Source organism: Haemaphysalis longicornis, unplaced genomic scaffold (genome assembly GCF_048455015.1).
Source record: "Haemaphysalis longicornis isolate Haplotype H1 unplaced genomic scaffold, Haemaphysalis longicornis Haplotype H1 scaffold_12, whole genome shotgun sequence".
Classification (NCBI taxonomy): Eukaryota; Metazoa; Arthropoda; class Arachnida; order Ixodida; family Ixodidae; genus Haemaphysalis; species Haemaphysalis longicornis.
In genome coordinates this window covers 3,133,949-3,160,436 of record NW_027526225.1, presented here as the reverse complement: position 1 = coordinate 3,160,436, position 26,488 = coordinate 3,133,949, and the positions used below count along the sequence as shown (strand labels likewise).

The following is a 26,488-nucleotide window of genomic DNA, read 5'->3' as shown; positions in this document are numbered from 1 at the left end:
CGAATCGACATTTCGAGAACCACGCGCCCCAAAAGATAAAAAGCCTGCAGTGCGGATGCCGGGGCATTCGATTCGACGACACTCGCCTGTGCAAGTCACTTTGTTGACCGCTGCTTCGCCGCCTCTGTATTCTTTTGAGTCGTTAGGGGAGCACAAGTTCGCTCCAATAAACGTGTTTCTCATTCAACACAACTGCATCGTCCTTGGCTACGTGACAATATTCCACTTTTCGCCCACATTATTAGCTCCTTTCTTGCATGAGCATCTTCGCTTGCGCCCCGTGCGGCATTTCAGCGAACGGTTAGAAGCGGTCACTGGAACTTACTGGAACTGCCTGCACCGCTTCACGGCCAGTGCCGACGCCATGTTGCCGCCTTTTACCGCGCCGCTCACACCACGCCAGTTGTATCCGCGCTGGCGTGCACTGCACGTTTTCGCGATACCAAATCTACCACGCGGTTCACGCTTTAGAACGTTGTTGCTGATAAGCCACCGCTCTTTCCCTTTCCGAACATTCGAGCCGCGCGAAGCCGAAGATTTCCACCACCAGTACGTTGCGCTGATAAGCAGCCGCCTTCGGCATCGTGAACGCAAGGTGGGGTAAAAAAAAAAAAAAAATTCCGCTGGCGTTCTTATCACGTCTTGCGGCATCTGTTCATAGATGCTAAAAACGCAGCCATGGTCTCAAAACAAACACAACGGAAGTTAAAGCCGCGCTCGCCGTTTGTGAGACTGCGCTTTTGCCCTGCAGCAGCGGCTGATGTTAAAAATAACACGAAATATAGACCATGCCTCCGTTTTTAAGTGCTGTGCGTTTGAGTGATGATAAATATAGGTTGACTTGAGAGATAGGTGGCGATGTGGTTGAATTCGCGCGTGTTTTGGTTATAGTGCGGTACCGCTTATAGTGCGGATTTTTGCGGCTCCCGTGACATACGTTATAAGCGGTCTACACTGTATAGTGTAGGGGGACGGGTGCGGACAACGACGGTGCGGACTACGACGGACGTCAACGCGGGTGACATCGTGAGTTACTGAAATGCTCTGCATTTAAAATCGTGAAAATATTACTGCACAATCATCATCATCATCTTCCTCCTTGAAAACAAAGGTCTTTGCCAAATACGTCTGTGTGCTCCCGCACTGCACTGTTTCAATCCATTCTTTGCTCTGAAATTTTCTTATCTAGTTCCTCTGCCAGTGTTCCCATCTCCTGTCTTCCTCTACTTATTAGCCCATTCCGCGACAACCATTCTGTCACTAAGAGCCTGTGTTTCGCACCCTGGCTTGACACCACTGTATTCTTCTCCCTTAATTTGAACCACATGACACTGTAAGATACCTGCTTGCAAACTTATTAAAGGGGCTACGATGACAGAATATAACATTGTTCAATTTGAAATAACAAGCCCTTAATAACTCACTCACTCAGCCCCATTACAACCACAAGAGAAGCCTTCTTAAACAACAACAACAAAAAAAAACACACATTGACGAACTCAAATTTCACCTTACACGATGTCAGCAGTGATACAACATAGGGAAACAGCAATTCAAGCGATTTACCGTATTTACTCGCATAATTAACCACTTTTTTCCCAGCAAATTTGGCATGAATTTGGGGGGGGTGGCTTCATTATGCGGGGAAAAGTTGCAACAGATTTTTAAAAGTTAAAATTTCAAGCAATAAAGATGCAAAAAGAAACATTCTCAAAACCATACTTTTCTAGAAAAAACACGTAAGTAATTATGCAATAAAATTTTTTTTTTTATTCCCAATACATGCCAGTGGTCCCCTACTCAAGATGGAGCTCCCATCCTCACTAAAGTCGCTTGCGGCTTCACACTTGTCGGCGCACAGCGAAACGTCTTCCGTGGCATCAAGGCACTCCAAAACTTCCTTGCCCACACCGGGAAACTTTCCTTCTTTGGGTCTACGAAACACACGGTGATCTCTGTTCATCGCCCAAACCTGTTGTTTTCACCAGTATCATACGTACATTGATTGGGTCAACACTGAAGTTCCGCCCAGCCACGCAATTCCCATATGCCTAAACGCATGCCCCACCACCTTCAGTTTAAAATTGGCTGTGTAGCTCATGTACTGGCCCATCGTACGCCACGCACCAGGAGAACAAGACAAAGTCGAAACACCGCTGAACAACATCACGGAAGCGTAACGGCGAAGTCGCGGAAGGCAGAACAACACAAAGCAAGCAAGGAGTGCAAAGTACGTTTAGTGCTTTGTTTGCACGCCGCCGCACTTTCATGGCGCCATGCAAGTGCGCAATTTTTAAATTTTGAGCCACGGCATTCGGACTCGCGTCTCCAGCTACCGCTCAGATTTTTTTTTTTGTTAGAATGCATTTTTAGCGCTTCAGCGCACACTGTGGCATGATGTCAAGTTACTACGATGGTCGACAGCATCAGCGACCATGCTGAGATAAAAACGTATTCCCGGTGCATTTTTTATGCAAGGTGACAAGAACGTAAATTCTCAAGAAGAAAAGTGGGGGGAGGGTTCATTGCGCGAGTAAATTGCGGCAGAAGACGCTTTACAATCACCCAGTCATGTTTCTTGGCTTCAGCCAGTGGCTGCATTTGCACAAACAAGATTCTGCAGCATTCGAATGATTGCAAAGATTTCGCCAGAAGGTAGCTGGAGAGTTGCCTCTGCTTCATTTGTTTCTTTTGATATGTACATCATTTGTTTGAAGATTGCGATAAAATTGATATCATTGTTGTCGTGAGAAAAAGCAGTCCTTTTAATGAACCAAACTTGTCTTTCGTTTTTATGGCCCTGAAAGAAGCCTTTAAATTCACATCCTCAATTTTTATGACTTGTGCTATTGTGAAGAATCATTTGACGTGACATGTTTGGCCTTTCTGCACCATATAAAAAGTGGGAGGCTAAAGAGGTATTCATTAGGTCTCTTGGCAAAAAAGCTATTCTTCTTGGCAAGTGCCAAGTCGTGCCGAGATATGCAAAGCGGGAATGGTGACAGTATCGTAAAGCTCTGCGATGATGCCCTCTCGCAAAGCATTGCCCACCTCCCTTTAGGGGTGAAATTTTCAATTTCTAAAAAGACGCCAAAGATTGCCCACCTCCTAAAATAGATTGCTTTAGCACCGATGCATGAACAAAATAAACGTGAATCATCTATTCGTGTCTCGACGAAGTCACTTATTTGTCCTTTCCACACTTGACCTGAAAGTTCATCCAGCTCGTATTTTTTTTCTGATACATATCTCCGCAGCTTTGGTTGGTGGTGTGTAGGCTTGGGCGAATAGTGAAATTTTGCTTCGAAGCGAATAGTGGTTTTTCTCGAATAATTCCGAATCGAATAGTTCGAATATCATTACTACTTTTTCTCACATAGTTTGGAAAATGATAATCATTAATCGTAAAAATGCACGTGCTTAAGTAACTAATACTCATACAATAAGTTTCGTGAGTCTGAACTGTGTTCATGCACTTTTATTTTATGAACACTGGGGGAAGGTAACATCAAACGTTCACGTTATAAAAATAATAGGAGCACTGCAAATGCTGCACATCTCGTGTCAACAGTTGGCGGCACAGTTACAGGTTCTCATGAAGGAAAACAAGCTGCTCGACATGCTCTGTGAGAAGCAGCTCCCGCCTGTTGCTAACTACACCGCCTGCAGTTGAGAACAGTCTCTCACTTCTTGTCTGAGTGGCTGGGATGGAGAGATACCTCTGAGCTACTTTAGCCAGGGCTGGGTACGATTGGCTCCCACGACCTTTCCACCAGTCCAATGAGTTCTCTGTTCGAGGCAGCAGCGGTGCACTCAGGTAGTCGCAGACTTGCCTAGCCGTATGACCATTGTCAGTTTCTTGACATGCGGTGGAGCTCAATGTAGAAAAAATAGTCCACACAGCGCTTGTCGCACCCATTGCTGATTCTGGCACGACAGAACATCCTTGGTCCTGTTTCTGCTGTGACGGCAAAAGCTTTTCCACAGTAGACACAAGCAATGCTCTTGCCCACTTCTTTTCAGCTTTCGTGGTGTAGCAGATACTCTTGAAGCGTGGGTCAATCAGCATGGCAAGTGCTGGCACTTTGGCCATCTTGATGTCGAGAAATCATGTCGAAAGACTGTGCAAGAGTCTGGAGGCAAAAGGTGCTGCTTCGTCTGCTCCAGATACGTGCTTCTCAAGCATCACACGCGTGCAGTGCAGGAGTGGAATAACTTGTGAAAGAGTTGGATAGTGGTCTGCAGAAAGCTCGGCAGTAGCCTGCTCTAAGGGCAGGCTACTCTGACCACGGCATTCATCAGCTTCCACTTTTGCGCGCTCAGATTTTCCATTGAGTCTGACTCCGACAGCTCTACAGAAATAGGAGCCCGAAGCTTTAGCAGCCTTGCCAACATTGCATGCTGGCTGTTCCAGCGGGTTGGGACATCTTGGATAACTTCAAGGGCCGGCATGTGCATGTCATTCTGTATTTCGAGGAGCCTGCCTCGTGCTCGCGCGCTTTTCTTGTAGTGTCCCACGATGGACCTTGATTTCACACAGAGTAGGGCAAAACTTGAGACTTCTTTTTTTGCATCACTAATGCACAGTTGAAGAGTGTGTCCAAAACACTGAAGTCCCTCCCACGATGACCTGGCAACAGCCGAAACAAAGTTTCTTCCATTGTCCGTGACAACACAGGTAGGAATGTCTTCGGGAAGGTCCCACTCTTTTACGACCACTTGAAGAAAACGCAGGATATTGTCTGCCGTGTGACCTTCTGGCATTGCTTTGCATGCCAAGGCAAACGCATGCTGCACGAAGTTACGATGCAGCATGTGAACGGTCCCGCTCACGTAAATGTCGCTCGCTCGCGACATCCACGCGTCCGTTGTGAACGTGTAGCACTCTACTCCCCGCGAGAAAATTCCCCGCAACACCATTTTCAACTCGTTCATCTTCGCCGCATATAAGTCTGTAATAATCGTCCTTGAAAACTTATTTTGAGAAGGGATGACGTACTCGGGCATTGCGTAGTTGATCATATCCACGAAGCTTTTAGCTTCGACCACACTGTACGGCTGAAGGCCGTGGGCAATGAAAGTGGCGATTCTTCGTGTCATCTCTTTCGCTCTTGGGGACGTCGGCTGGAGCTTTGGCTTGAAATTGGATGCAACAGAAACGGGAGACAAGCTTTCCTTTCCCGCGCTCCGCTTTGAGGCCACCATTACTTTACGCTGGCGGTCGGATAAGTAAGCATTGTACTTGCAAGGGTGTCGCTTCAGGTGGCTCACTAGCGTTGTAGTCGTTCCGGTCGGGGTCTTAAAAACAGACTGGCACTATTCGCACCGCGCTGTGCCGCCACCGGGAAGCTTGGAGTAGTATTTTCATATTGAATTTGCGAACATTGAGCGTGAATCGTCTTCCGACGCGCCAAATGACGTTGACGCCATTTTGGAAATAGAGCTGTGCTAAATGGATTGGATTGACTTCTATCTCCCACCTTCAAGCAAAACATGTTAGCGATGGCGATAGGACTGACAGCAGCTATACGTGAATGGCCGGCTGCGTTCCGCTACACTGTACTGCCGCTTTGCTTGCGTCACTTGCAGACCGTGCCAACGTTCGAAGACCATGCCAGCGTATTCGGTGACGCCGAATAATTCGAAATTTTCGAATGCTTGAATTCGAGTCGAAGCGAATTCGAATAATAAAATATTCGATCGTATATTCGAAATTGTCGAATATTTGCCCATCTCTAGTGGTGTGGCCACCTTTTCGTAGTTTTTCGCACCTGACCCGAAAGTTCCCCATCCTGTATTTTTCACTTGATACCTCTGTACTTTGGGTGGGCTTTCTTTCGGAACTTTACTGAATGTGCGGGTCATTAAAATGTGACACGCTGACGTCAAAAGTGTCAATCTTCTACATTCGATGTTTCCTTTGCACTATGTGCAACCTTGTACTGGGGCATTTCCGGCTGCATTCACTTGTTCAAAAAACACTTTTACTGAAACCATTTTTTTTTTAAATTGATACAAATGTCAGAAAAATTAGGCTGGACTGTTTCACGGCACCCCGAATCAGGTTAGCGCGAGTTTTGTTGCTTAAAAATTTACCACGCCTAGCCTTAATTCGCCATCCATGATATGTGAAACGACCTGTATATGTGTGTTTTCCAAACTAGAGAGGAACCATGACTGGTGGTGTGGTACCGTATGAGTCCCCACACATAAAAGTTACATTTGTGCTATATTATTTCGAAATAAAGTCCCACGACAACACTGCCCTTTCGCACACTACGCTAAAATTCTGCACTGCAAGAGGAAAATAAAACTCTTATTCCTGAAATAATCATAATCATCACGGCAATTTAGTTTTAAAATACTCTGTGGGGTATTTTTAAACCCTGTGGAGTATTTTTGGAGTACTTTTGGAGCCCCAGGGCATTGGAGGCTAAGCAAGCCAATGGTTTAGCCTCTCCCCCCTCTTCTCTTCCCTTTATTACATCCATCGGCTCGTCTACATTCTTCATGTAATCAGATAACGCTACAGATCTCAAAAATACTTCACACTGAACGGACATCATCAGAACACCAGTGTTCTAACAGAATGGAAGACCCTAAATTTCCCCAAAGTGGGCTTGAATGTGTTGACACCAACGGCTACGCTACCCATCGAACACCGCCATCAGTGGAAAAGGGGGCTCACCTCTCCGAGCTGACCTGCTCCATCTTGCGCTTGATGGCCTCAACCAGGCGCTTCAGGAAGGTGGTCTCCATGTACCGGAGGATCCGTGCAGGCGTTGCCTGCAGGGTCTTGCGGTACGCACGCCGCGGCAGGAACTGGAAGTGCACGCGGTACCGCCGGAACCGCTCCCTAGAGAGAAGGAACCAACCACACGGCAGCGTCGAACAGTCAGCACTCATTTCGTCCCAAGAACAGTAGTGCCAGCGGTATTTGGACGAGGACTAGTGTGTGCCTAGTAAAACATGCCGGGATTTCAATTCGAATCATTTCAAGAAGGCCAGCGAAAAAGGTTTGTTCAAGTGGAAGTATTAAAAAAAATTCCAACTGAAGCTTTGGTGTAGTGTGAATCCAACCTTGTCGGCGAACCTTGAACAAACCACGCACGCAAAAGACAAAGGACAGCATTAAGGTGGGAAGCCAATGACCAGGAGCGTTTACAAACTACGGAAACAAACTTCAACTTTCTGATTCTCCCGCCAAGGCCAAGACCAAGGCAGGCGGGCCGCAGTCAGGCAGACAGCTACGTGCTGAAAGTGTCTGCAAGGCCCCAAAATGTTTCCGTGTGGAGTAAAAATGCAGAAAAGGAAAAATAAAATGAAATGGTCGTAAAAATTCATTAAAATGCGCAGAAAATTCCTGCAGATAATGCCCAAGTGTCTCGGGGCTAAGAGGAGTAACAATGAAAAACAGTAGAGGAAAAAAAATCATGCACTCCTTTGTCGCACGATGACAATGGTTGAACACAAAGTTTTCTCGTGAGGAATTCCTGAGTTTTCGTCTGAGCTTGGACTTTGACTCGTTGAGCTTTGACTTTACTGGCACGCAGTTTGGACTTCTTATCGCAGCGGCTTTGTCGTCGGCCCTTCGCCATTTGATTTTGCGCAAAGAAAGCGGCGCATTCAACCACCGTCGTCGCTAGACGGAGTGATTGATTTGTATGAATTCGTGACTTTTCCGCCTAATTTTGCACGCCCGTGCATCCTTCTCCAAATCCAAGCGGCTTCGACCGTGTCGGGCTGGATCGGATAAGCTCGGCTTCTTACCGCAAAGGACCCAGGTTCGATTTCGATCACGGGAAGCATATTTTTCTTCCACTTCACCAAAAACCATCATCATTGTCAGAGAAAGTTTGCTATCCTGCAGCGTTTTTTTGTTGCGATGTACAGAATCAGTGAGACAGAAATCTTTGCTTTAAAACTCTTGTGAAAACTGAGCCTTGAGGTCCAATACGTAAGCCTTTTCCAAAGTGTTGCCAATACCAGCCAAGCTCTCTTTGTTTCCCAAGCTGCCGAAATCAGTGAGCACCGAGCAATCAATGACACACTGTTGCACCGTTCTCATCCAGTAGCCTTGCCCCTGTTTATGGCAATGCTCGCTGTATTTTAGGTATTATGGGCGTACCAATACTGACTAGTAGATTCTGAGCCAGACATCTATTCAGATAAAGTACAAGTGCAGACTGTCCAATCGCCACAATTTCATTTACTGGATGGCGAAAATTTTTATTGGGGAATTATTATCTCACAGTGACTATTGCCACACAAACACACATGCACCCACCCCCCCCTTCCCCCAAAATACAGCTGTGATGACAAGTGTACGCCCCTTATCTCAGCTAAATGCACAAAGCTTACTTTCGGCCTTTTGAGCATGCTACTGTACACTAACAGCATCAGGCAAGAATATGGCTCCTGAGAGACTGGACTAGAAGTGGGAAAAGCAATTCAACCCGATGGAGTGATAAAATCATTCATACAGTGGAATCTCGATGATACGATTCAGGGTAATACGAATTTCGGGATGATACGAATTTCTGATAAGTCCCGGCGACGTTTCATTGTTTGCAATGGGAAAAATTTCGTCTCTTACAAACAGACCTGCATGACCCGGTGGATGATTCGAACGAGCCGGCGAGGCGCCTGACTGCCGAGTGTGCAGGCGACGGCGATGTACGGGCTCTCTCTCCCCTCTTTGTCACTCTTTCTCCAGGAACGGCCGGGCTGTTGTTTTCTGCTTGCGAAAGCGCGCCGCGCACTCCACAGGCGCGCTGACGGCGCTGCGAAACCACCCGCACACGCTGTGCGGGGCGCAGCCGGCCGTGGCAACATGGCGATGGCTTCAGTCGCGAAGTGGTGCGGGGCTCTCGAGCGACCGCTTCTAACCGCCCTTTAAAGGAGCCATGAAGAGAAAACACAAGTTTGTTTCATTCAAAAGATTGTCTCGTTAGAATCATACTGACACCACTTTTAACGTAAACTTCGCTCAAATAAGCTACATAATTAGGAAAAACGGGAATGGTCATGCGACCCACCAGCTCATTTCCCGCAACAGAACCTGTGATGTCACATGGGCTAAGCTCTGCGATTGGCGGAGGCTGGCAGAAGCAGACGCAAATTAGGTAGAGCTTACAAACTAGACGAACGAGCGATTTGCGCTTAAATTTAGGGCACATTCTTTACAAAGCAATGGGAATGATGGGACAAACAGTGGAAGTTACGAAAGCACATGTAAACATAGAAGTACTGATGCGTTCTGCTGTTCGTACTGCGCACAGCATGCTTTGGTTTAGCTGCACAGCACTACGGGGCTTGGGGTTGTCTCAGACGACACTGGCCGATTGACGCAAGCAACGGTGTCTTACGTGACCCCATTTGTCGAGCGAGCACTGTTTCAGGGAACGAATATTTTCTCCCAGAACAAAAACAAGCCAGGTTTAAATGCGGGCAAAAACAAACCAAACGCTTGCCACGGTATGGTGGCGCCATCTAGGTTACGGAACGTAAAGAAACGCGGGAACAAACCAACACCGCTACAGGGTGGATACAACTTTTGAACGGTCCCGTGCCGCCGCAATTGGGCCAACGGGCTCAACGCGTTATTCTTTTCGTTTCCCACGAGACCTAGCAACGCGAAACAGTCAATATGATTCAAACTTCTTCAGTAAACCGCGTTGCGGCGATAATTTTAGCGCGGTTTTGACACAATGACTTGCTTCGGCGGCGAGCGAGCAACCGAACATGGCGGCGCCAGCGTTACGTGTCTCTACCCTGTACGGCGGATGCGTGAATGAAGGTACTCTAGGCTGCAGAGCGGTCGGTTCCCGTGATGTCACTTGGGGCCACGAAAACGCACGATTGAGCGGGAAAATCAAAATTTTAACCTAAATTGTTTAATTTCTCAGTGAATAAAGCACCGTTTGTATCCGGACAAGCGCTGGGGGCACTATAAAACGCGAAATCTTTCGAATAAAACCAACTTGCATTTTCTCTTCATGGCTCCTTTAAGGGGGGACGAGGGTCTTAAAACTAACTTTTTTATTTATGGGTAGAAACTTACGAAAATTTGCACACGGATGTGCTTTTCTCTGTAGATTTCAAATATGCAATTATATTTGAGCTGGTGCTGTTAGTTCAAAAGTTATAATACAAAGTCTAAACCGCAATTAGGTAATTTCTTACGCAGCTTTAATGAACTTTCGCATTGCATTTTGTCGCTTTTAATTACATGAATGGATAGCCAGAGAGTTCCCATACCCGATGACATTTTTCGTTTTTCTCTAAAGTCACGGCATCCTAAAAAAATATGTCAAGTACAAAAAATGGCAGTATTGGATATTTTGGCTCATCAAAATAACTGCAAGTCATTATTTATGCGTAGCCTAAACAGAAAAACTAAGAATGTCATCGGCTGCCTCAGGCTGTACTGAAAAAAATGGTACCAAGATTGACCTTGTGAAGCAAAAAGAAGTTTCCAAAAAGCTGCGTAAGGCTGAGGGAAGTGTTCAAAAATATGAAACTGAGAAAACTGCATTTGAAGTTTGGCCATGTGTTATGAGATGAACCGTCAGTAGTGTAGCTTCAAATTTTCCCAGTAACAAAGACATGTTCTTCCCATTTTCAAATCTGTCTTTGGATTCCAAAAATGTCAACTAGAACTGGAGATACAAAAGGCCAAGTAACGGACCCCATCAGGAATTTAGCAAAATTTATCAACTTCGAATCGGTTGGCATTTTGTTAGCGTTGTGAAATCTGGTGGTGTCTTGCTGGCGTCGTGAAAACTGCAACAGTCCTTCGTGAAGTGCCATCATCTATTACAGTGCACTGTGGTACCCAGAATATTGTGTACGGCAAAAGTATGAGGGTGAAACTTGCTTTAGGTGCCCCCTTTTTTTGTTCTTTGGTGAGGCTATTTCATTCGCTGTTTTTATGCTGGAAGTTTGAGAGGATACAGGGGTGGGACACTGCGCAGTGCGTTTTCCGCAAATGCATCATGTTGTTGGCTCTCAAAAGAGTCTTTTGGGGAAAATAAATGTAGCCGAAAGGCAAACTTTCTTGGCCTATGGGGATAAACCCATAGACGCCTTTTTCCTTCAAGCCGTGCATGGTGCGGCTATCTCCATCGGACATCACGGTTGTGTACCGCAGCCCATTCTTGAAGAGCGAGCGCTTGAACGTTATCAGGGCTGCCTCTACCTCCATGCGTCCTGCACCACAGTCAATGTTTCGCTGACACTCATGGTCTGCCAGCCAATCTTCGTAGCCCTCATCTGAAGCTTTGGGTCCGATGGCGCAACCTAAGCGAAAGTTAGAGAGGACTACATGATCAATCACCAAGCCGGTGTACACTTCAATGATGCAGCCCACTCCAATGTGTGACAACCGTCCCCTTGTCATCCACATGCCATCAAACATCACATCTATGTTGTTTGGCGGCTGACCAAGGTCCGAGTACAAGTCCTTGATGGCACGCACACTATCAGCTTCAGAGGCTGCTGCAGTGTCCTCGCAAACCTGAACCACTTTCCTCAAGTGCGCTTGGAATGTCTTGTGGTGCAGGCCTCTGTGGGACAAGTTCATACCAGCACAAAAATTTGACAGAGCAGTCACCCCCTTCCCGATGCTTTGAATACTTTTCAAAGCCCTCATATTCACTTCAAAAAGAGTGATATTGCCAGATCCTTCGGTCCTTGGCGAGGAAAAACGTTCCACACGGTGTTCATAAACCGAGCACGTCACCTCGAGCTTCACGGCGAGGCCGTACTGCCGGTCAGGCTTCCTCAAATCCAGCGCCGCCAGCCCGCACTTGCCGCACCTGACGTGCGCAAAAAGGTCCTTCAGCATTGCAAAATCCACTAAGACAAAATCTGTGCCGGATTCTTCCTCTGAGTGCGCCAAATCCACTTCAAGGAGGTCGAATTTCCGCTGCGTTGCTGACTTGGTCTCCATTCCGCGCTTGACCTCGTGCGTGTTCCGTACGCGCGGCGATCTCCTCCGCCGTGTAATACCTCGTGTCAAGCCGGCAGGACGTGCTTGGACCTGGTATGGATTCCGGAGGTGGTTGGTCAGGCGATGGGGCAGGCGAGGCAATACGAGGCGGCGAACGATTCTCATCCGGCGGAGTCGAGCGGCCCGAAGTCGCACCACGCGACCTTGGGATAGGCGGACGACGCTTTCGCTTCCCGTGCGCATGATTCAAACGTACGTCTCCTGGCATCATTCACGAAAGTACGCGATGGAAGAATTAAAAGAAACTGTAAAAAAAAACTGCTCTAAGCGAGCGCTGCGCCAGAAGAGCGGACTCCGTCAGACGTGCGTAGCAGACGCCATGATGGCGACCGCCATGACAGCAGTCGCGCCGACCAATGGGAGGGGTCGTATGGCGAACTCAAACCGCGCGCGCCCGCTCTAGCCAATCGGCGGCCGAGAAGGTGCCTTCGGAAAACTGGCAAGGGCGGTCGTTCTACTCAAGCGACGCCATTTTGAGATATCGCAAAATGCGCACAAAGAAACAAGCTTTAAAACAAGACCAAGATGGCGGCGATCGGTCGGCTGCTTCGCCCGCGGGGCGCGCGGGAATTTGAAGCAACTTTTGCCCAATTCGGGGCATTTCGTGGCCCTCGAGGCGTTTCAAAACATGATTTTAGAGTATTTCCCGATGGAATTTCGCGTTGATATTTTGAAGGCAGGTGCTTGAAGGTACAATAATTCCAAAAATTGGATTTTCTCAAAATCGATATTTTGGCCATTTTTGACCATTCTAAGACCCGCGTCCCCCCTTAAAATGCCGCTCAAAGCACGCACAAAGTTTCTTGTGCAGTAAATGAGCTAATAATGTGGGCGAAACTGGTGCTATAAAACATCATCCACGTCGCTAGTTAAAGTTCCCATGAAATATCTGCCGGGGTGCTAAGCCTAAACATCTCTGGCGGAGCCAGCCAGCTGTCTCGAGCGCTTCAAAACTGCCGCCATGAGGCGCACGCCTTCCCATTGGCGCAAGTCGTCAGGCGGCACAGGCGGCCGCGGGCGCGGACGAATCGCGTGCAAAAACGCTCCTGTAGTGAGTTTGGGCATTGCGAGTGAGGAGATGAAAGTCCATAAAGGACCGCTCGGCGACGTGGAGGATAAAATAAAGCAGAAAAATGTCACGAATTTCTTCCTGCAAAGTAACAAAAGAAATAAACGAAAAAATTTTTTTTAGTGCTCAATTTTTTGGTCTGTGTTGTTTCATACGAATTTCGGGTGATACGACTATTTTTCACGGTTCCGCGAGATTCCTATCATCGAGATTTTACTGCATATACATACAGCAAAACCTGACTGGGTCCCTTGTGCGCAACGCTGCCAACATAGCGAGCACAGGACAGCCAGCCAAGCCACTTTTTCAAATGTGTCAAATGTGTCTTACAACCAAGTGTTTCTTATAACAGGAAGCGGTGTGTGCCGACACCGTGACACCGATTCCCGTAATCCACATTTGTGGGCGCCAGGTGTTTCTCTCCCACCGCTCAGCTCCTATGCCCCAGCACTGGCCCATTGTCTTTCCAGTGTTCAGGAGCTACAAGAAACTTTGTGGATAACAGGGCAGCACTGACACTAAACCCCATACAGCACCCACTGCGTCTGTGTGCCTACATGGCATGCTGCAGGGAGCAAAGATGCTGTTTTGAGCAACAAGTGTTCTTATCGTTACTTTTAAAAATTTTTTTCCCTTTCTCAACTAGTGTTTATGGCCATAAAATGAGTGTCTGTGGCGGAAAAGAACTGGCAAGCTAGTTTTAATCTAGTACTCTGGAAGTTACTTCTACAGGATACCATTATGATGCTCACCGCTGGTCACCCGAGAAGAGCACCCGGCCAAAGCTAAGGGCTACACTCTCAGTGCTAGAAAACTCGTCTCGTGTAGTAGGACAATCACGTGATAGAAAACTTCATCTGTCAGCGGCAATGCCTGCCATTAGGTTTAAGCTATTCAACTATATTTGATTCACCATCATCCAAAAATAACTGTCGCCCTTACTTTTAAAAATTAGCATGTAAGTTGCGACGAGGTATACCACCTACCAAGAGAAATTTCCCAGAAAGAAAGAAAAAAAAAAGGTTTTCAGGGAGCTAGAGCTACATTGTAATGAGGCAACGATGTGGTCATTTTTAGTCCAGTGGAAATATATGTGGAAGCCCAACCCCCCCCCAGGTCACCCACTGTTGTTCACATGTGAGCGCATCTTACACTTTTCAACATCCCAGCTGTTGACTTCCCCACGACAAGAGCTCATCTCCTAGCGAGATGAATGCGTGTGCAAGTCATCCTTGTGGCATCATAAAGTGGCACATGCCAGCTGAAGGAAAACAGGCAGGGCGAGCAAAAAGCCAAGTACTCACGATCTCCCCTTGACGTGGAGCATCTCCTTTACGGTAACTTCTTCCAGCACCTGCAACAGTTACAATTTCAAAAGAAAAAAAGAAAAAAGAAAAAAAGAGAAACACATTTTACGATAAAGAAACACAAACACTGCACCCAAGTTTGAAATAGTGCATAAAATGCTGGAGATTTCTTCCTTTCTAACCTAAGCATAGGCATCCAGCAAGGCAGGAGGAACCAAAATTATACAAGGATATATTTTGTGCCTTGTCAAAAAGCTGTTACGTTACCACTGGTTTGGCTGATGCTCGTTTACTTCCTTTCAGTTTTGTTCCTGCTATTGGTGAGGTGCCAGAACTCCAACCAAGTGACCGTCTGGTGCCCTGGCACCAGCCACAGGAGTAAATGGCCACAGAGGCATAAATAGAGCGTGCAAGGCCAGTGGCTCTTCCCATCATCAAATAAAGACTATCAAAATTAGAGTAGGGGTGTGTCGAATACTATCTCCACGAATAGTGCTATTCGAGAATCAAATATCGACTATTCAATTTTTCGAAACGTCGCGTAGATTTTCCAATGCGCGCAGCTCTGAGAAAGTGAAAGATGCTGGTGCACCCTAACACACTGCCTCTGCACCATCTGCTCATTTTCCACCTACTCGGCAAGCTTCATCCACATAACGCTTGCGACTAGCTCGCCTCGTAGAGGCCACAAATTTCACTGTGCAGCACGGAGTAATTTGCGATTGCGTCGACGAGATCACCTTAACCCACGCCACCGACTATCACCGCCATTTCGAATTCTGCGACAGGGTGTTTACATGTTAGGGCAAGCTTCTGGTAAAGCGATCATACCAACTTTGTTACCGCTTTTGTGTTTTAGACGGCACCTCCGTTAATTTAAAAACACAAGCTGTTCTGGCCTTTTTGCATGCAGCTGGCATATACTTTTTGCATGTTTACATTCTAGACTACAGGGGACAAATTGGCGCGATAGTTTCATTACCCTTACTACCCCTTCGCTGAACCGATGAGCAGCCACTGCAAGCCATCCATCTGGCGCTTATCCTTGATGTTCGCCACGGGCTTCCAAAAAAGTGCCTCACTGTATTCCCTAATTGCGGTACCATAGCAAGCAGTGCCTACACAGCATAGCACTGGCTTGTCTACAGCAACAGTAGTGCGAGACATTCTTCCGCAACGTATCATTCACACTCACCCTGTGAGCCTTCCACAGATGCTGCCTCATCGTGGTCCGAGATTGTGGTTCTGCCGTGTTTTAGCGTTTACTGTTCATGCTCGCAAAGTGCTCTCTTCAGAGTTACGAGGCGCTGTATAGTCGTTGCACTACAGCAACTCTAGTACAGGCCATTCTTCAACGCATATCGTGCTCGCTCTGGATTGCTGAAGTACCACCTCATAGTGATTTGGCAACTAGACTGCTGCGAATAAGACCTGAAAAGCGCGTTCTTCGAGTTATAAACAAAAACTTCACGACTATTGAGCATGTGAAGCTGCTTCATTTTCCGAAAAAAAAAAAAAAAAAAAACTTGCGGAAAAATGAGGCTTGTAAAGAGGGTTTTTGCGAATCAATTCGATATTCAGCTTTGTTTACAAAATCTATTCGATTTGGTATTTGCACACCCCTAGTTTAAAGTGATATATTGTGCTTATGCGGCTTTGCCTGGCTCCGACCACAATGATTACCCACTCTCCAATGCCCCAGCAGGCGTATGCAACTAAAGAAAGCAACAAGATTATACAGTGCGAACTCACTGCATTTCGAGGTCTTTATTTTTCAAATGTTTATTCGCTCTTTTGGCATCTTTGCCCTCTTGTTCTAGCGTTCTTTTTCTTTCTCCTTTTAGGGGCGAAGCCCCTTCGGGGCTGGGGCTGCTGGCGCCTCCTGTCACCGTCGTAATCGTCGTCTCATGTACCGTATTTACACGATTGTAGGTCGACCCTTTTTTTCAAATTTGACAATCCAAGGTTGGGGGGTCGACTTAGAATCGAAATCAACCGTCTACCGCTAGTCACGGCAAGAGAAACGAGAACTCAGGGCTGCTGCGAGGTGGGGACACCTTTGCACCCTCGTTCCCATGGTTATGGTCGTAAGTGTGAACCGCATGGGGCGTTTCTGCTCGCGAAAATGCGCCGCTGACACCGCAGCTAATGCCACCCGCGTGCGCTACGCGATCGGCGGCGGCAACATGGCGGCGTCACCAACCGCGAAGAGGTCCGCGTAGCTCCAGCGACCGCTCCTAACCGCTCTTTAAGATATCACTGAAGGCACAAACGAAGGCGTTTGTGCAGGATAGGAGCTGATAATATGGTCGAAAACGACACTATAAAGCATCATCCGCGCCGCTAGGGAAAGCGCCAATCAAATATCCACCACCGTGGTAAGCCTAAACGTCTCCGGCGGCGCCAGCCGTTTGTCCCAAGCGCTTTCAAACTGCCGGCTTGAAGAGCGCGCCTCCCCATTGGGGCAAGTCGTCAGGCTCCTCCTACTGCCGCTCCCGACACGCGCGAATCGCGTGAAAAAACACTCTATGAGGTTCGGCCTTAAAAGCAGTAGAAGCTGCCGCGCGCGCGGAGTCGTTGATGGGGGCATCAAAAAGTCACCCGCGCACGAATCGCGTGCAAAAACGCGTCAAGAAGCGTTTTATTCGTATAAAAAAAAAATCATTAGCGAATCCCTTGATTCAATGCACGGCGCTAACGTAGCCGCCATGTTTGTTTTGGTATCGCGCGGCAGTGGCCGCTGCCGGTTGCTTCGATGGTTGTCATCTCGCAGCGAATGTATTTTTCCCGCTCAACCTACAGCGCATTGTTATTCCGCGTGCTTATACAAAAGCTTTTCTTTTTTAACATCTACCGCGCTTACCACGAGCGCACGGCTCTTGTGGAGAGCCGCCGTGTGGGTTAAGAGCTTTTCTTTGTGATACGATTTTCTACGCGGCGCTCGCATTTTTTTTTTTTTTTTTTGAGAGATGTAATTTTTGGGGGTCGACCTACATTCGAGTCGACTTACAATCGTGTAGATACGGTAGCCGTGGCACTAAAACACCGGGACCTTCATTTATGCCTCGCGCTAGAGAGCTTTGTGCTTCAAAGACAAGAGACTTTTACAGTAAAGCTGTATACCCCCACCCCCAAACGGTTTCATCTCCGTAGGCAAAAAAACATGCCAAGGCACCAAGAATACACTCATAACACTGCATGCTTTGCCCCTCCCCAGGTTTCACGTTAGTGGAGATGCCCCGGTGTTTTTTTCACAGGTCTGGCCAGAGCTGAAATTCAATCCCCTGCATGCCATCAAATGAAACCACCCCCAGAGTGGCGGAGGGGAGGAAAAAGCTTCACCTGTGAGAGGTTGACGGCCGTAATGCGGACACGGAGCTCCTCGGCGCGCTGCTCGATGTCCGGCCTGGGCAGCAGGTGCAGGTCCATGGTGGGCGTGGCGATGTTGGCGCTGGCCACCATCAGGATCTCCCGCATGCGCGGGATGCCCAGCGTCACGTTCATCTCGCCTCGCCCCGCAAAGTGGAACGTGTTGAGCGTCATCTGCGTCGAGGGCTCCCCAATGCTCTGCGAGGAAGGGGGGGGAACGGGGATCGTAACACGCCCAAAGTCTTCACAGGCGAAATGACGCAACAAATCGAACAATCTGATTCACACATGGCGTCAGAGCAACTTACAGCTCATAGACTCTATCGTACACTTTGCTTTTAACACATAATGTTGTAACTTCTATAAAGACAAGAACAAAGCTGACACAAAGCTCACAGAAGTGTACGGCGAAGAAGACAAAGAGAACTGTGTGAGGCATCAAGATGGCTGCTTAAAGCACAGTTCTCTGTACATGATGTAAATATATCACTTTTAATTGATGACGACCTCCTCCCTTGCCCTTGTTAAGTGTTCTTCCGCACTTAAAGGAGCCATGAAGAGAAAACAAAAGTTTGGTTCATTCAAAAGATTGTCTCGTTAGAATCATACTGACACCACTTTTAACGTAAACTTCGCTCAAATAAGCTACATAATTAGGAAAAACGGGAATGGTCATGTGACCCACCAGCTCATTTCCCGCAACAGAACCTATGATGTCACATGAGCTAAGCTCTGCGATTGGCGGAGGCTGGCAGAAGCAGACGCAAATTAGGTAGAGCTTACAAACTAGACGAACGAGCGATTTGCGCTTAAATTTAGGGCACATTCTTTACAAAGCAATAAGAATGATGGGACAAACAGTGGAAGTTACGAAAGCACATGTAAACATAGAAGTACTGATGCGTTCTGCTGTTCGTACTGTGCACAGCATGCTTGGTTTAGCTGCACAGCACTACGGGGCTTGGGGTTGTCTCAGACGACACTGGCCGATTGACGCAAGCAACGGTGTCTTACGTGACTCCATTTGTCGAGCGAGCACTGTTTCAGGGAACGAATATTTTCTCCCAGAACAAAAACAAGCCAGGTTTAAATGCGGGCAAAAACAAACCAAACGCTTGCCAGGTATGGTGGCGCCATCTAGGTTACGGAACGTAAAGAAACGCGGGAAGAAACCAACACCTATGTACAGGGTGGAGACAACCTTTGAACGGTCCCATGCCGCCGCAATTGGGCCAACGGGCTCAACGCGTTATTCTTTTCGTTTCCCACGAGACCTAGCAACGCGAAACAGACAATATGATTCAAACTTCTTCAGTAAACCGCGTTGCGGCGATAATTTTAGTGCGGTTTTGACACAATGATTTGCTTCGGCGGCGAGCGAGCAACCGAAAATGGCGGCGCCAGCGTATACGTGCCTCTACCCTGTACGGCGGATGCGTGAATGAAGGTACTCTAGGCTGCAGAGCGGTCGGTTCCTGTGATGTCATTTGGGACCACGAAAACGCACGATTGAGCGGGAAAATCAAAATTTTAACCTAAATTGTTTAATTTCTCAGTGAATAAAGCACCGTTTGTATCCGGACAAGCGCTGGGGGCACTATAAAACACGAAATCTTTCGAAAAAACCAACTTGCATTTTCTCTTCATGGCTCCTTTAACAAATATCATTTTGACAATATGTCAATCCCGTCTATATCCTAAAGTACCCTTCAGAACAAGTTCCTAGAATTTGGCATGAACGCCCCAATTTGTTGTAGCTGCCTTAAACAAAAAGTTTTTTTGTTGTGCCAGTGTTTTTTCTCTCTTTGTTGTTGCTGATTTCCTTTTTGAACTTTTTTTCTTTTTCTTTATTTTTCTGCTGCTATACGTCCTGATGTTAGGCGTGTCGCCGGGGGTGGGAGCACCATCAAGCCATGACTACCGCGGCTTTTTTCCCACCTCCTCAGCGACTGCACGTGACTGGAAATAAAGTAAAACTTCAACATCAAATCGCGCGGCTTGTCGGCAATATTTTGTTCCCCTGTGGTACACGCCCGGTACTTCCGGTACGCACACAATGTCATCTAATGGTGAGCTTCAAACCCTCCTTTTATTCGTTTATGCAACCCCTAAAAGAACCCCGCTCACCACTGCCCCTCATCGCCACCACTGACGATTCTTCCACAAGTCGTGAAATCGGGTGATAACGGTGCTCTAACACCATTACCTGCAGGGCGTTTTAAACTCGCTATGGGACGGATGCGTGTTGTTCGCTCGGAAGAAGAAGAGCAGGAATTGGAGGAGCGTCAGCGCCCATAGAAGCATGAATGGGTGCGAAAACAAGAAAAATCACCCCCGTTGCCACGTCAAGTTCCAGCTCGTAGAGTAGCTGCGCATCCCTCCGGTATGAAGAGCAACTTGCCCGCTTGGAAAGCCGACATGAGCGAATAAAGATAATATATCAATTCCCCTAGCAAAACCCCACCACAGCAAAAGTCACCAAACTACCGCTTCGCTGTCTTCCATCTTCACAAGTTAAAGGGGTCGAAATGTTTTAAAGCGAAGCTTTCTATGCTCAATGATGGCGTTCGATGACGAGCTAAAACGCGCTAAAGCCAGCTTTGCACAACGAGTTTCACAAAACAATGATGATGATAAGCGAAGGCACATAAAGCAAGGGAAAAAAAAAAAAAACGCTCCTTGTGACAGCAATTAAACCTGGGTCCCTCGCGTCACGAAGCTGACATCTATCTGATAGCGCCATTCCGACATTGGTGAAACAGTTTGGATTTTGGGCTCTTTTACTCAGGTTGCATGAAACACAGCTTCGCATTTTAACCCCCTCTCTCTTACGAAAGAGGTTTTGATTTTTTTTTATTTATATACTTCCCCACCGCTTCCTCCGTCAGGGCCCGTGCTCACCTGTGCAGCCAACAGTCCCACCGGCTCCCCGGGGTCGCAGATGGCTTGCATGTTGCGCATGTACACCATGTTTCGGAAGTCGTCGGCGTCGAGCGTCTTCCTCTCCGCGCACCGGTCATCCGCATCCTCGTCCCCTGTTCCGACCAGGAGACCGTAGGGGTTCTTCTCGACGTAGTCCTCAATGAGGGCATCTAATCGCTCCGACACTGCACCCAGGTGGACGTCGCTCCGGAACACGGAGCACACGGGGTCGGCCGACTTCACCAGGGACTTGTTCAGCCTGGGAAGGCAAAGACGCGACCACGGCCTTAAAACAAAAAAGTTTACTTTTGCAGTTATGGTGATGAAAACTGAGGGAAATGTGTAGTTTTCTATTCCGATTGTACATATAAAATTTGTTTTTGTGTAAAATGACTACATTAAAATTTATTCCGATTCTTATATTCGATTTTTTGACAGCTTTTGTGAAAAAAAAAACTCCTGGAGTGATGCAGCTGAACAAGGTACCAGGGAACTGTGCCCCAATCAAGGAGTGCAATAAGAGTAACATCATCATTCTGTGTGGTCTTTAGCAGAAGTTATGACCTTGTGAAGTTTGGGCTTGGAAGGGAAAACCTGTTTTCTGGTTCCCACCTTTCAGCCAAGAACGTCTTCCGTGTCCAGAATGAGCCTGAGGAAGTTACCAAAGACAGGTTCCTTCAAACCGAATAAAGTTGTATTTTGCCTCCTTGGCCCCTTCAATTTTTGTTGCACGGCTGATTTTTTTCACCACGACAGTCAACCACTCGTAACGGTAACAGCACCCGCCCTCTGCAAGGCCCTCACACCAACTGTTACAATACAGTTCAAATACAGTAGAACCTTGTTGGTATGTTCTAAAAAAAAATTCTATCCGGGAAAACGTACGATCTGCCGCAGCCAAAAAAGCAATCGAGAGACGAACATGAACATTTAATGGCCTTTTTCACTTGTACATGTCTGTCAACGTCTCCTGGTGCATGGTGCGGCCCTTTGAGAGCAAGAGCTCCTTTTCTAAACACTGCAGACTGGGACTAAACACTGTTTTCTAAACACTGCAGACTAAACACCACACTAGGATTGTACTTCACCTGAAATTAACTCCACACCGCTTCTAAGCCGACTACGGCCTGAGCGTAAGCGGCCGCCGGAGATGCCACCTCTCCCTCCCCATCATCGTCGCCATGTTTCTCGGAGGCTTCGTCCAGAGCCGGCGCTGTTTCATGGCGTGACTCCACCCCGATTTCTTCCAAGATTAGCATTTCGCACGTTGGGACATCGTTACACAGGCCACATTGGCTAAAGGCAGGTGCGTTACCAAGTGACTCCGTCAAGCCCAGCACTGCGGGAAAGCCGCCACGGTGACCTGGGTGGCCCGACCGCCACTCGGCGCCTACTCATTGCACCACGTGTGCCGAAGCTCGGTCTGCACGCACATCAGCATGTTTTTTGTTCGCCGTAAAACAAATCATGCGATCAAAGAGGAATAAAATTTTTTAAATTTTGAATGTGCTTACCAGGAAATCGTATCACCAGGAAGAAAACCCCCTAATGCCACGGGGCATTTTTAGTGTTCACAATTGAGGGCGTCGTAACTGGCAAACCGTATCAATCGGGAACGTATCAACTGGGTTCTACTGTATAATGGGCAGGTGCCGAGAGAGTCCATGCCTCCAACAAGCAGTTCGCTACCACGTCAGAATCATTCACGGTGCCTGTACATTATTTATTCATCATCATCACCATCCCTTTGATGACATCCAGTGCAAGACGGAAGGACCTACGAATACCATGAGCTTCTAATTGCTTCAATCATGTGCCCCCTGAACCCAACTTTTACGCTGACGATCTTACCCCATCGCCCCGCTGGTTTCTCACAGCAAATCAGGGAGTCAACTTGTCACTGGCCTTCTGCATGACATTAGGTCCGATTCCTCACTTTTCTTTCGGTCCAAGCTAACACCGCATGAGCGCTTATTAAACAACCCACGAGGCCAGGTCTTTATGTGCCAGGAGGAATAGAGTAGTACAGTGATGCACCCGACTGCATTTTCAACTTTTACCTGTTTGCAGCATGGAGTGGCATACTAATGAATACTAGAGGAAAATCTGACACTGAAATCGTGTGACAATGTGCAGCTATAGTACCATACCAGCTCTATAGCAGCTAGCACTGTAGCATCTCCTGTAGCAGCTATACTACAGATGCCATAGTATTTTGCTATTGTGCACTATAGCAGATACCAACTTCGCTTCGCCGACCACGTGGTTTTTTTCGCTCCTGAAGTCAAAATCGACAAAAAATGTTACCATTTTTTTCTTCTTGTGCATCTCGCATGAAGTTCGTAAAAAATCCCTCACAAATAAATATTTTCGGAGCTCCCTTTCTGTAATAACAAAGTGACTTTACATAACGTTTTATAATATTATTGTTGTTTGTTTTGCAGCCAGAGACAACTTTCCAGCCTGTTCACGAGCCATGCCAAGGACAAGCGGAACGTTCCTCCTACCTAGTGCACGGCCGCAAGCTCGCATAAGCACGGCTCGCCCAGACACTGGTGCCTGCTCAGCATTGCGCCTAGTGTATACCAGTATGGTAAACTCTACGGTCTACGGAGCCTCTCCCAGAGGAAGGAAGTGCGTAAATCTCACTTTCGGTGGGTCTTTTCGTCAAGGTCGAAGTAGGCCTCGAAAAGGGCCTGGCGAGCCGTCTCCTGGGTTGCGTTGGGGAAACGTCGAAAGTGCTCCTCTTGGACTGACGACCCGTGAGTTTGCGAGAAGATCGTGAAAGCACTCTGCCTCCGAGAGGTGTCGCCGGCGTCGTCCGCATCGCCTTTCTTTCTCTTCCATTTGCGGACCTGCCAGAAGTGAGGATGCTAGGTTAAGTGCATGTGAAGCAAAAATAAACGCTTCAGTTGGGACAAGTGCCAACAACGTGCGTTTTCTAACGAAAAAAATGAAGCAAGAGCACTACACTTCAAAAGACGTCCTGAAAAAAAAAAATAATAATAAACAATAAAAGAAATAAATGAAGGATACACTCTAAACTGATTTATACCCTTAAGGGTGATTTACGCCATTAAGGGTGAGTACGCCCAACCAGAAAACACAACAAAAATACCCTCTCACAGGGTGTTATGAATGACAAAATGCCTTTTTTTATAAAAAGTGTGTTTCTCATATTTTTTTGGGGGTGTAAGGGTGTTAGCTACACTATACAATCTTTACAGGTGTTTTCTCGCATTCTTTTTTCTTTGGCAGGGTGTAAGGGTGCTACCCTAATTATAGACAGTGAAAATTCCCCTTAAGGGTGTAAATCATTTCACAGTGTACAAGATAAACGAGCCACATTACTGAACCAAACCACAGCAAAGGCAGCCCTGTTATTAGCGGAATTTACGTACAAATGTTTAAGGCAATGTTTATGAAGGCTTAGGTGTCTCGTCAAAGACAAAAAGTGGCCGTCGTCGTCGTCGTTGGCAGCATCAACACGAATCGTACCACAAGGGCCGCGGCCATGAAGTGAAAACAAATTGGGTTCGAGTGAGATTTGAACTCTGAACCTTGGTTGTCGGAGCAGCAGCGGTGGCCAAGTGCTCAAACTACTGTTCTTACCCGGCACCGTAGCAGATTGGATCAAGCGTTGGCCTGGTGCATGTGCCGTCAGCTGCAAACCCAATGCAGCAATAAAGGAGACTTTGATCATCACCAGGCCCTCACCTTCAAACAACATAAGCAGACTTAAAGGTGGACGTGGCTCTTAAAACAACTTCCTTTAATCTTTAAGTAAACTCTGCGAAACTTGCCAGTCTTCCTGCTTTTTTCCGGCTGATTTCAACTATGCCATTATTCTTTTAGTCATTCCTAGAGGAACAACAGACAAAACATTGCTAGCCATAGAACTGTAATCTCTATATTTTCCAATACTACTATGAACCCTGGTGAGTGCAATAAGAGAATCGGTTTTTTGATGCACCACTTGGGACTAATTTTATGGCTCATTAACCTTTCATGTTTGAAATCGGCATTCGAAATGGTTCCCTGCCACTGGTGCCATCAAGGTTTAATGAGCTGTAAAATTATTTTCAAGCGGTGCATCAAAAAACCGATTTTCTTATTGCACTCACCAGGGTTCATGGTATTGGAAAATGTAAAGATTGCACTTCTGTGACCAACACTGTTTTGTCTGTTTTTTTTAATTATCTCTAATTATCTCCAAGTAATTATCTCCAATTATCTTGGGCAATAATTGACTGACGCAAAAAATAATGGCATATTTCAAATCAGCCGGAAAAAAGCAGCAAGACTGGCAAGTTTCACAGAGCTTACTTAAAGATTAAATTTTTTTTTCACTACCCAAGTCTGCTTCAGTAAGGACACTTATTCAGCTGGTTTGATACAATTCTGTACACAGCACGAGAAACTTCAAAAACATGTATCAGCAAGCTAGCAAGACATGCTGCATCCACTATGAGTGACAGTCCTAAACTTCGACATTGACTGTACAGCTTCAAAAATAAAGCACGTTTGCCAGAAATTTCAGTTTCACCCAACAAACGTGATTACAATCACTGAGGTCATCCATTGAGATCCCCGAGTCCTCCTGCATTAACGAAAAAAATTCACAACAGCCAGAGTGCTTCAAGTGTGGTCCAGCACCTTTTAGGTACAGTTATTATTCCGTTCAGTTATTAAACTAAAGTGCCCCGTCGCACCGTATTCTAGCTCCTTCCCACCTGAGCAATTATGCACGTTTTACTACCGTAACAATGCCTTGACAAAGGCCAACTGCACTCAAATTTCACGGAAGTATCATATGGAGAGGATTGAATACGCTGTAAAGAACAGAGGTAGCCTGAAAGCAGTGAAGAGGCGTCTTGGCGCGGGGAAAAATCAGATGTATGCACTTAAAGACAAGCGAGGCAATGTCATCACAAATAGAAATAAAATAGTCATAGTGGCCAAGGAGTTCTACAGGGACCTGTACAGTAGCCGGGACAGCCAGGATCATGCCGAACGAGAAAGTAGTTCAGAGGAGATAGACATCCCACCAGTAACGACAAAAGATGCAAGGAAGGCTTTGAAAGAAATGAAAAGGGGCAAAGCACCTGGTGAGGATCAGATAACAGGAGACCTCTTGCAGGATGGTACTTGAAAAACTGGCAAACCTGTATACGCAATGCCTAATGACCGCAAGCGTACCGGAATCTTGGAAGAACGCGAACATCATCCTAATCCATAAAGGACTTGAAAAATTATAGGCCGATCAGCTTACTGTCAGTCGTCTACAAGGTACTTACCAAGGTAATTGCTAACAAAATTTCCGCAACCTTAGATTTCAGTCAACCTAAAGAACAAGCTGGGTTCCGTAAAGGTTATTCAACAACGGACCATATTCGCACGATCAATCAGGTGATAGAGAAGTGCACTGAGTGTACTGAACCCCTATATATAGCCTTCATAGATTATGAGAAAGCATTCGACTCGGTCGAAACCTCAGCAGTCCTTCAGGCATTACGGAACCAGGGGGTAGATGAGCATTATGTAAGAATACTAGAGGATATCTACAATGGGTCTACAGCTACCATCATCATCCATAGGGAGAGCAGTAAAATACCTATAAGGAAGGGTGTCAGACAAGGAGACACGATCTCTCCAATGTTATTCACAGCATGCTTACAAGAAGTATTCAGAACGTTGGATTGGGAACAGGTGGGAGTAAGGGTTAATGGAGAATACCTCAGTAACCTCAGATTTGCTGATACATTGCCTTGCTAAGTAAATCGGGGGACGAATTGCAAAGCATGCTTT

The 26,488-nt window shown here is 46.8% G+C and overlaps 1 protein-coding gene and 1 pseudogene across 1 annotated transcript in view; both read right to left on the bottom strand.

The window, feature by feature from the left end:
- The window catches only part of Polr1a (RNA polymerase I subunit RpI1), a 135,300-nt gene that overhangs the window by 29,784 nt on the left and 79,028 nt on the right, over positions 1 to 26,488 (bottom strand). Inside the window, exons 20-24 of the mRNA XM_077692741.1 lie at positions 23,330 to 23,535; positions 20,660 to 20,939; positions 17,732 to 17,956; positions 14,387 to 14,436; positions 6,689 to 6,856 (exon numbers count right to left, since the gene is read on the bottom strand). Of these exons, the coding sequence (XP_077548867.1) occupies positions 6,689 to 6,856; positions 14,387 to 14,436; positions 17,732 to 17,956; positions 20,660 to 20,939; positions 23,330 to 23,535 (929 nt within the window). The remainder of the gene's footprint in view (positions 1 to 6,688; positions 6,857 to 14,386; positions 14,437 to 17,731; positions 17,957 to 20,659; positions 20,940 to 23,329; positions 23,536 to 26,488) is intronic.
- On the bottom strand, positions 3,404 to 4,815 carry LOC144162265 (zinc finger BED domain-containing protein 4-like; annotated as a pseudogene).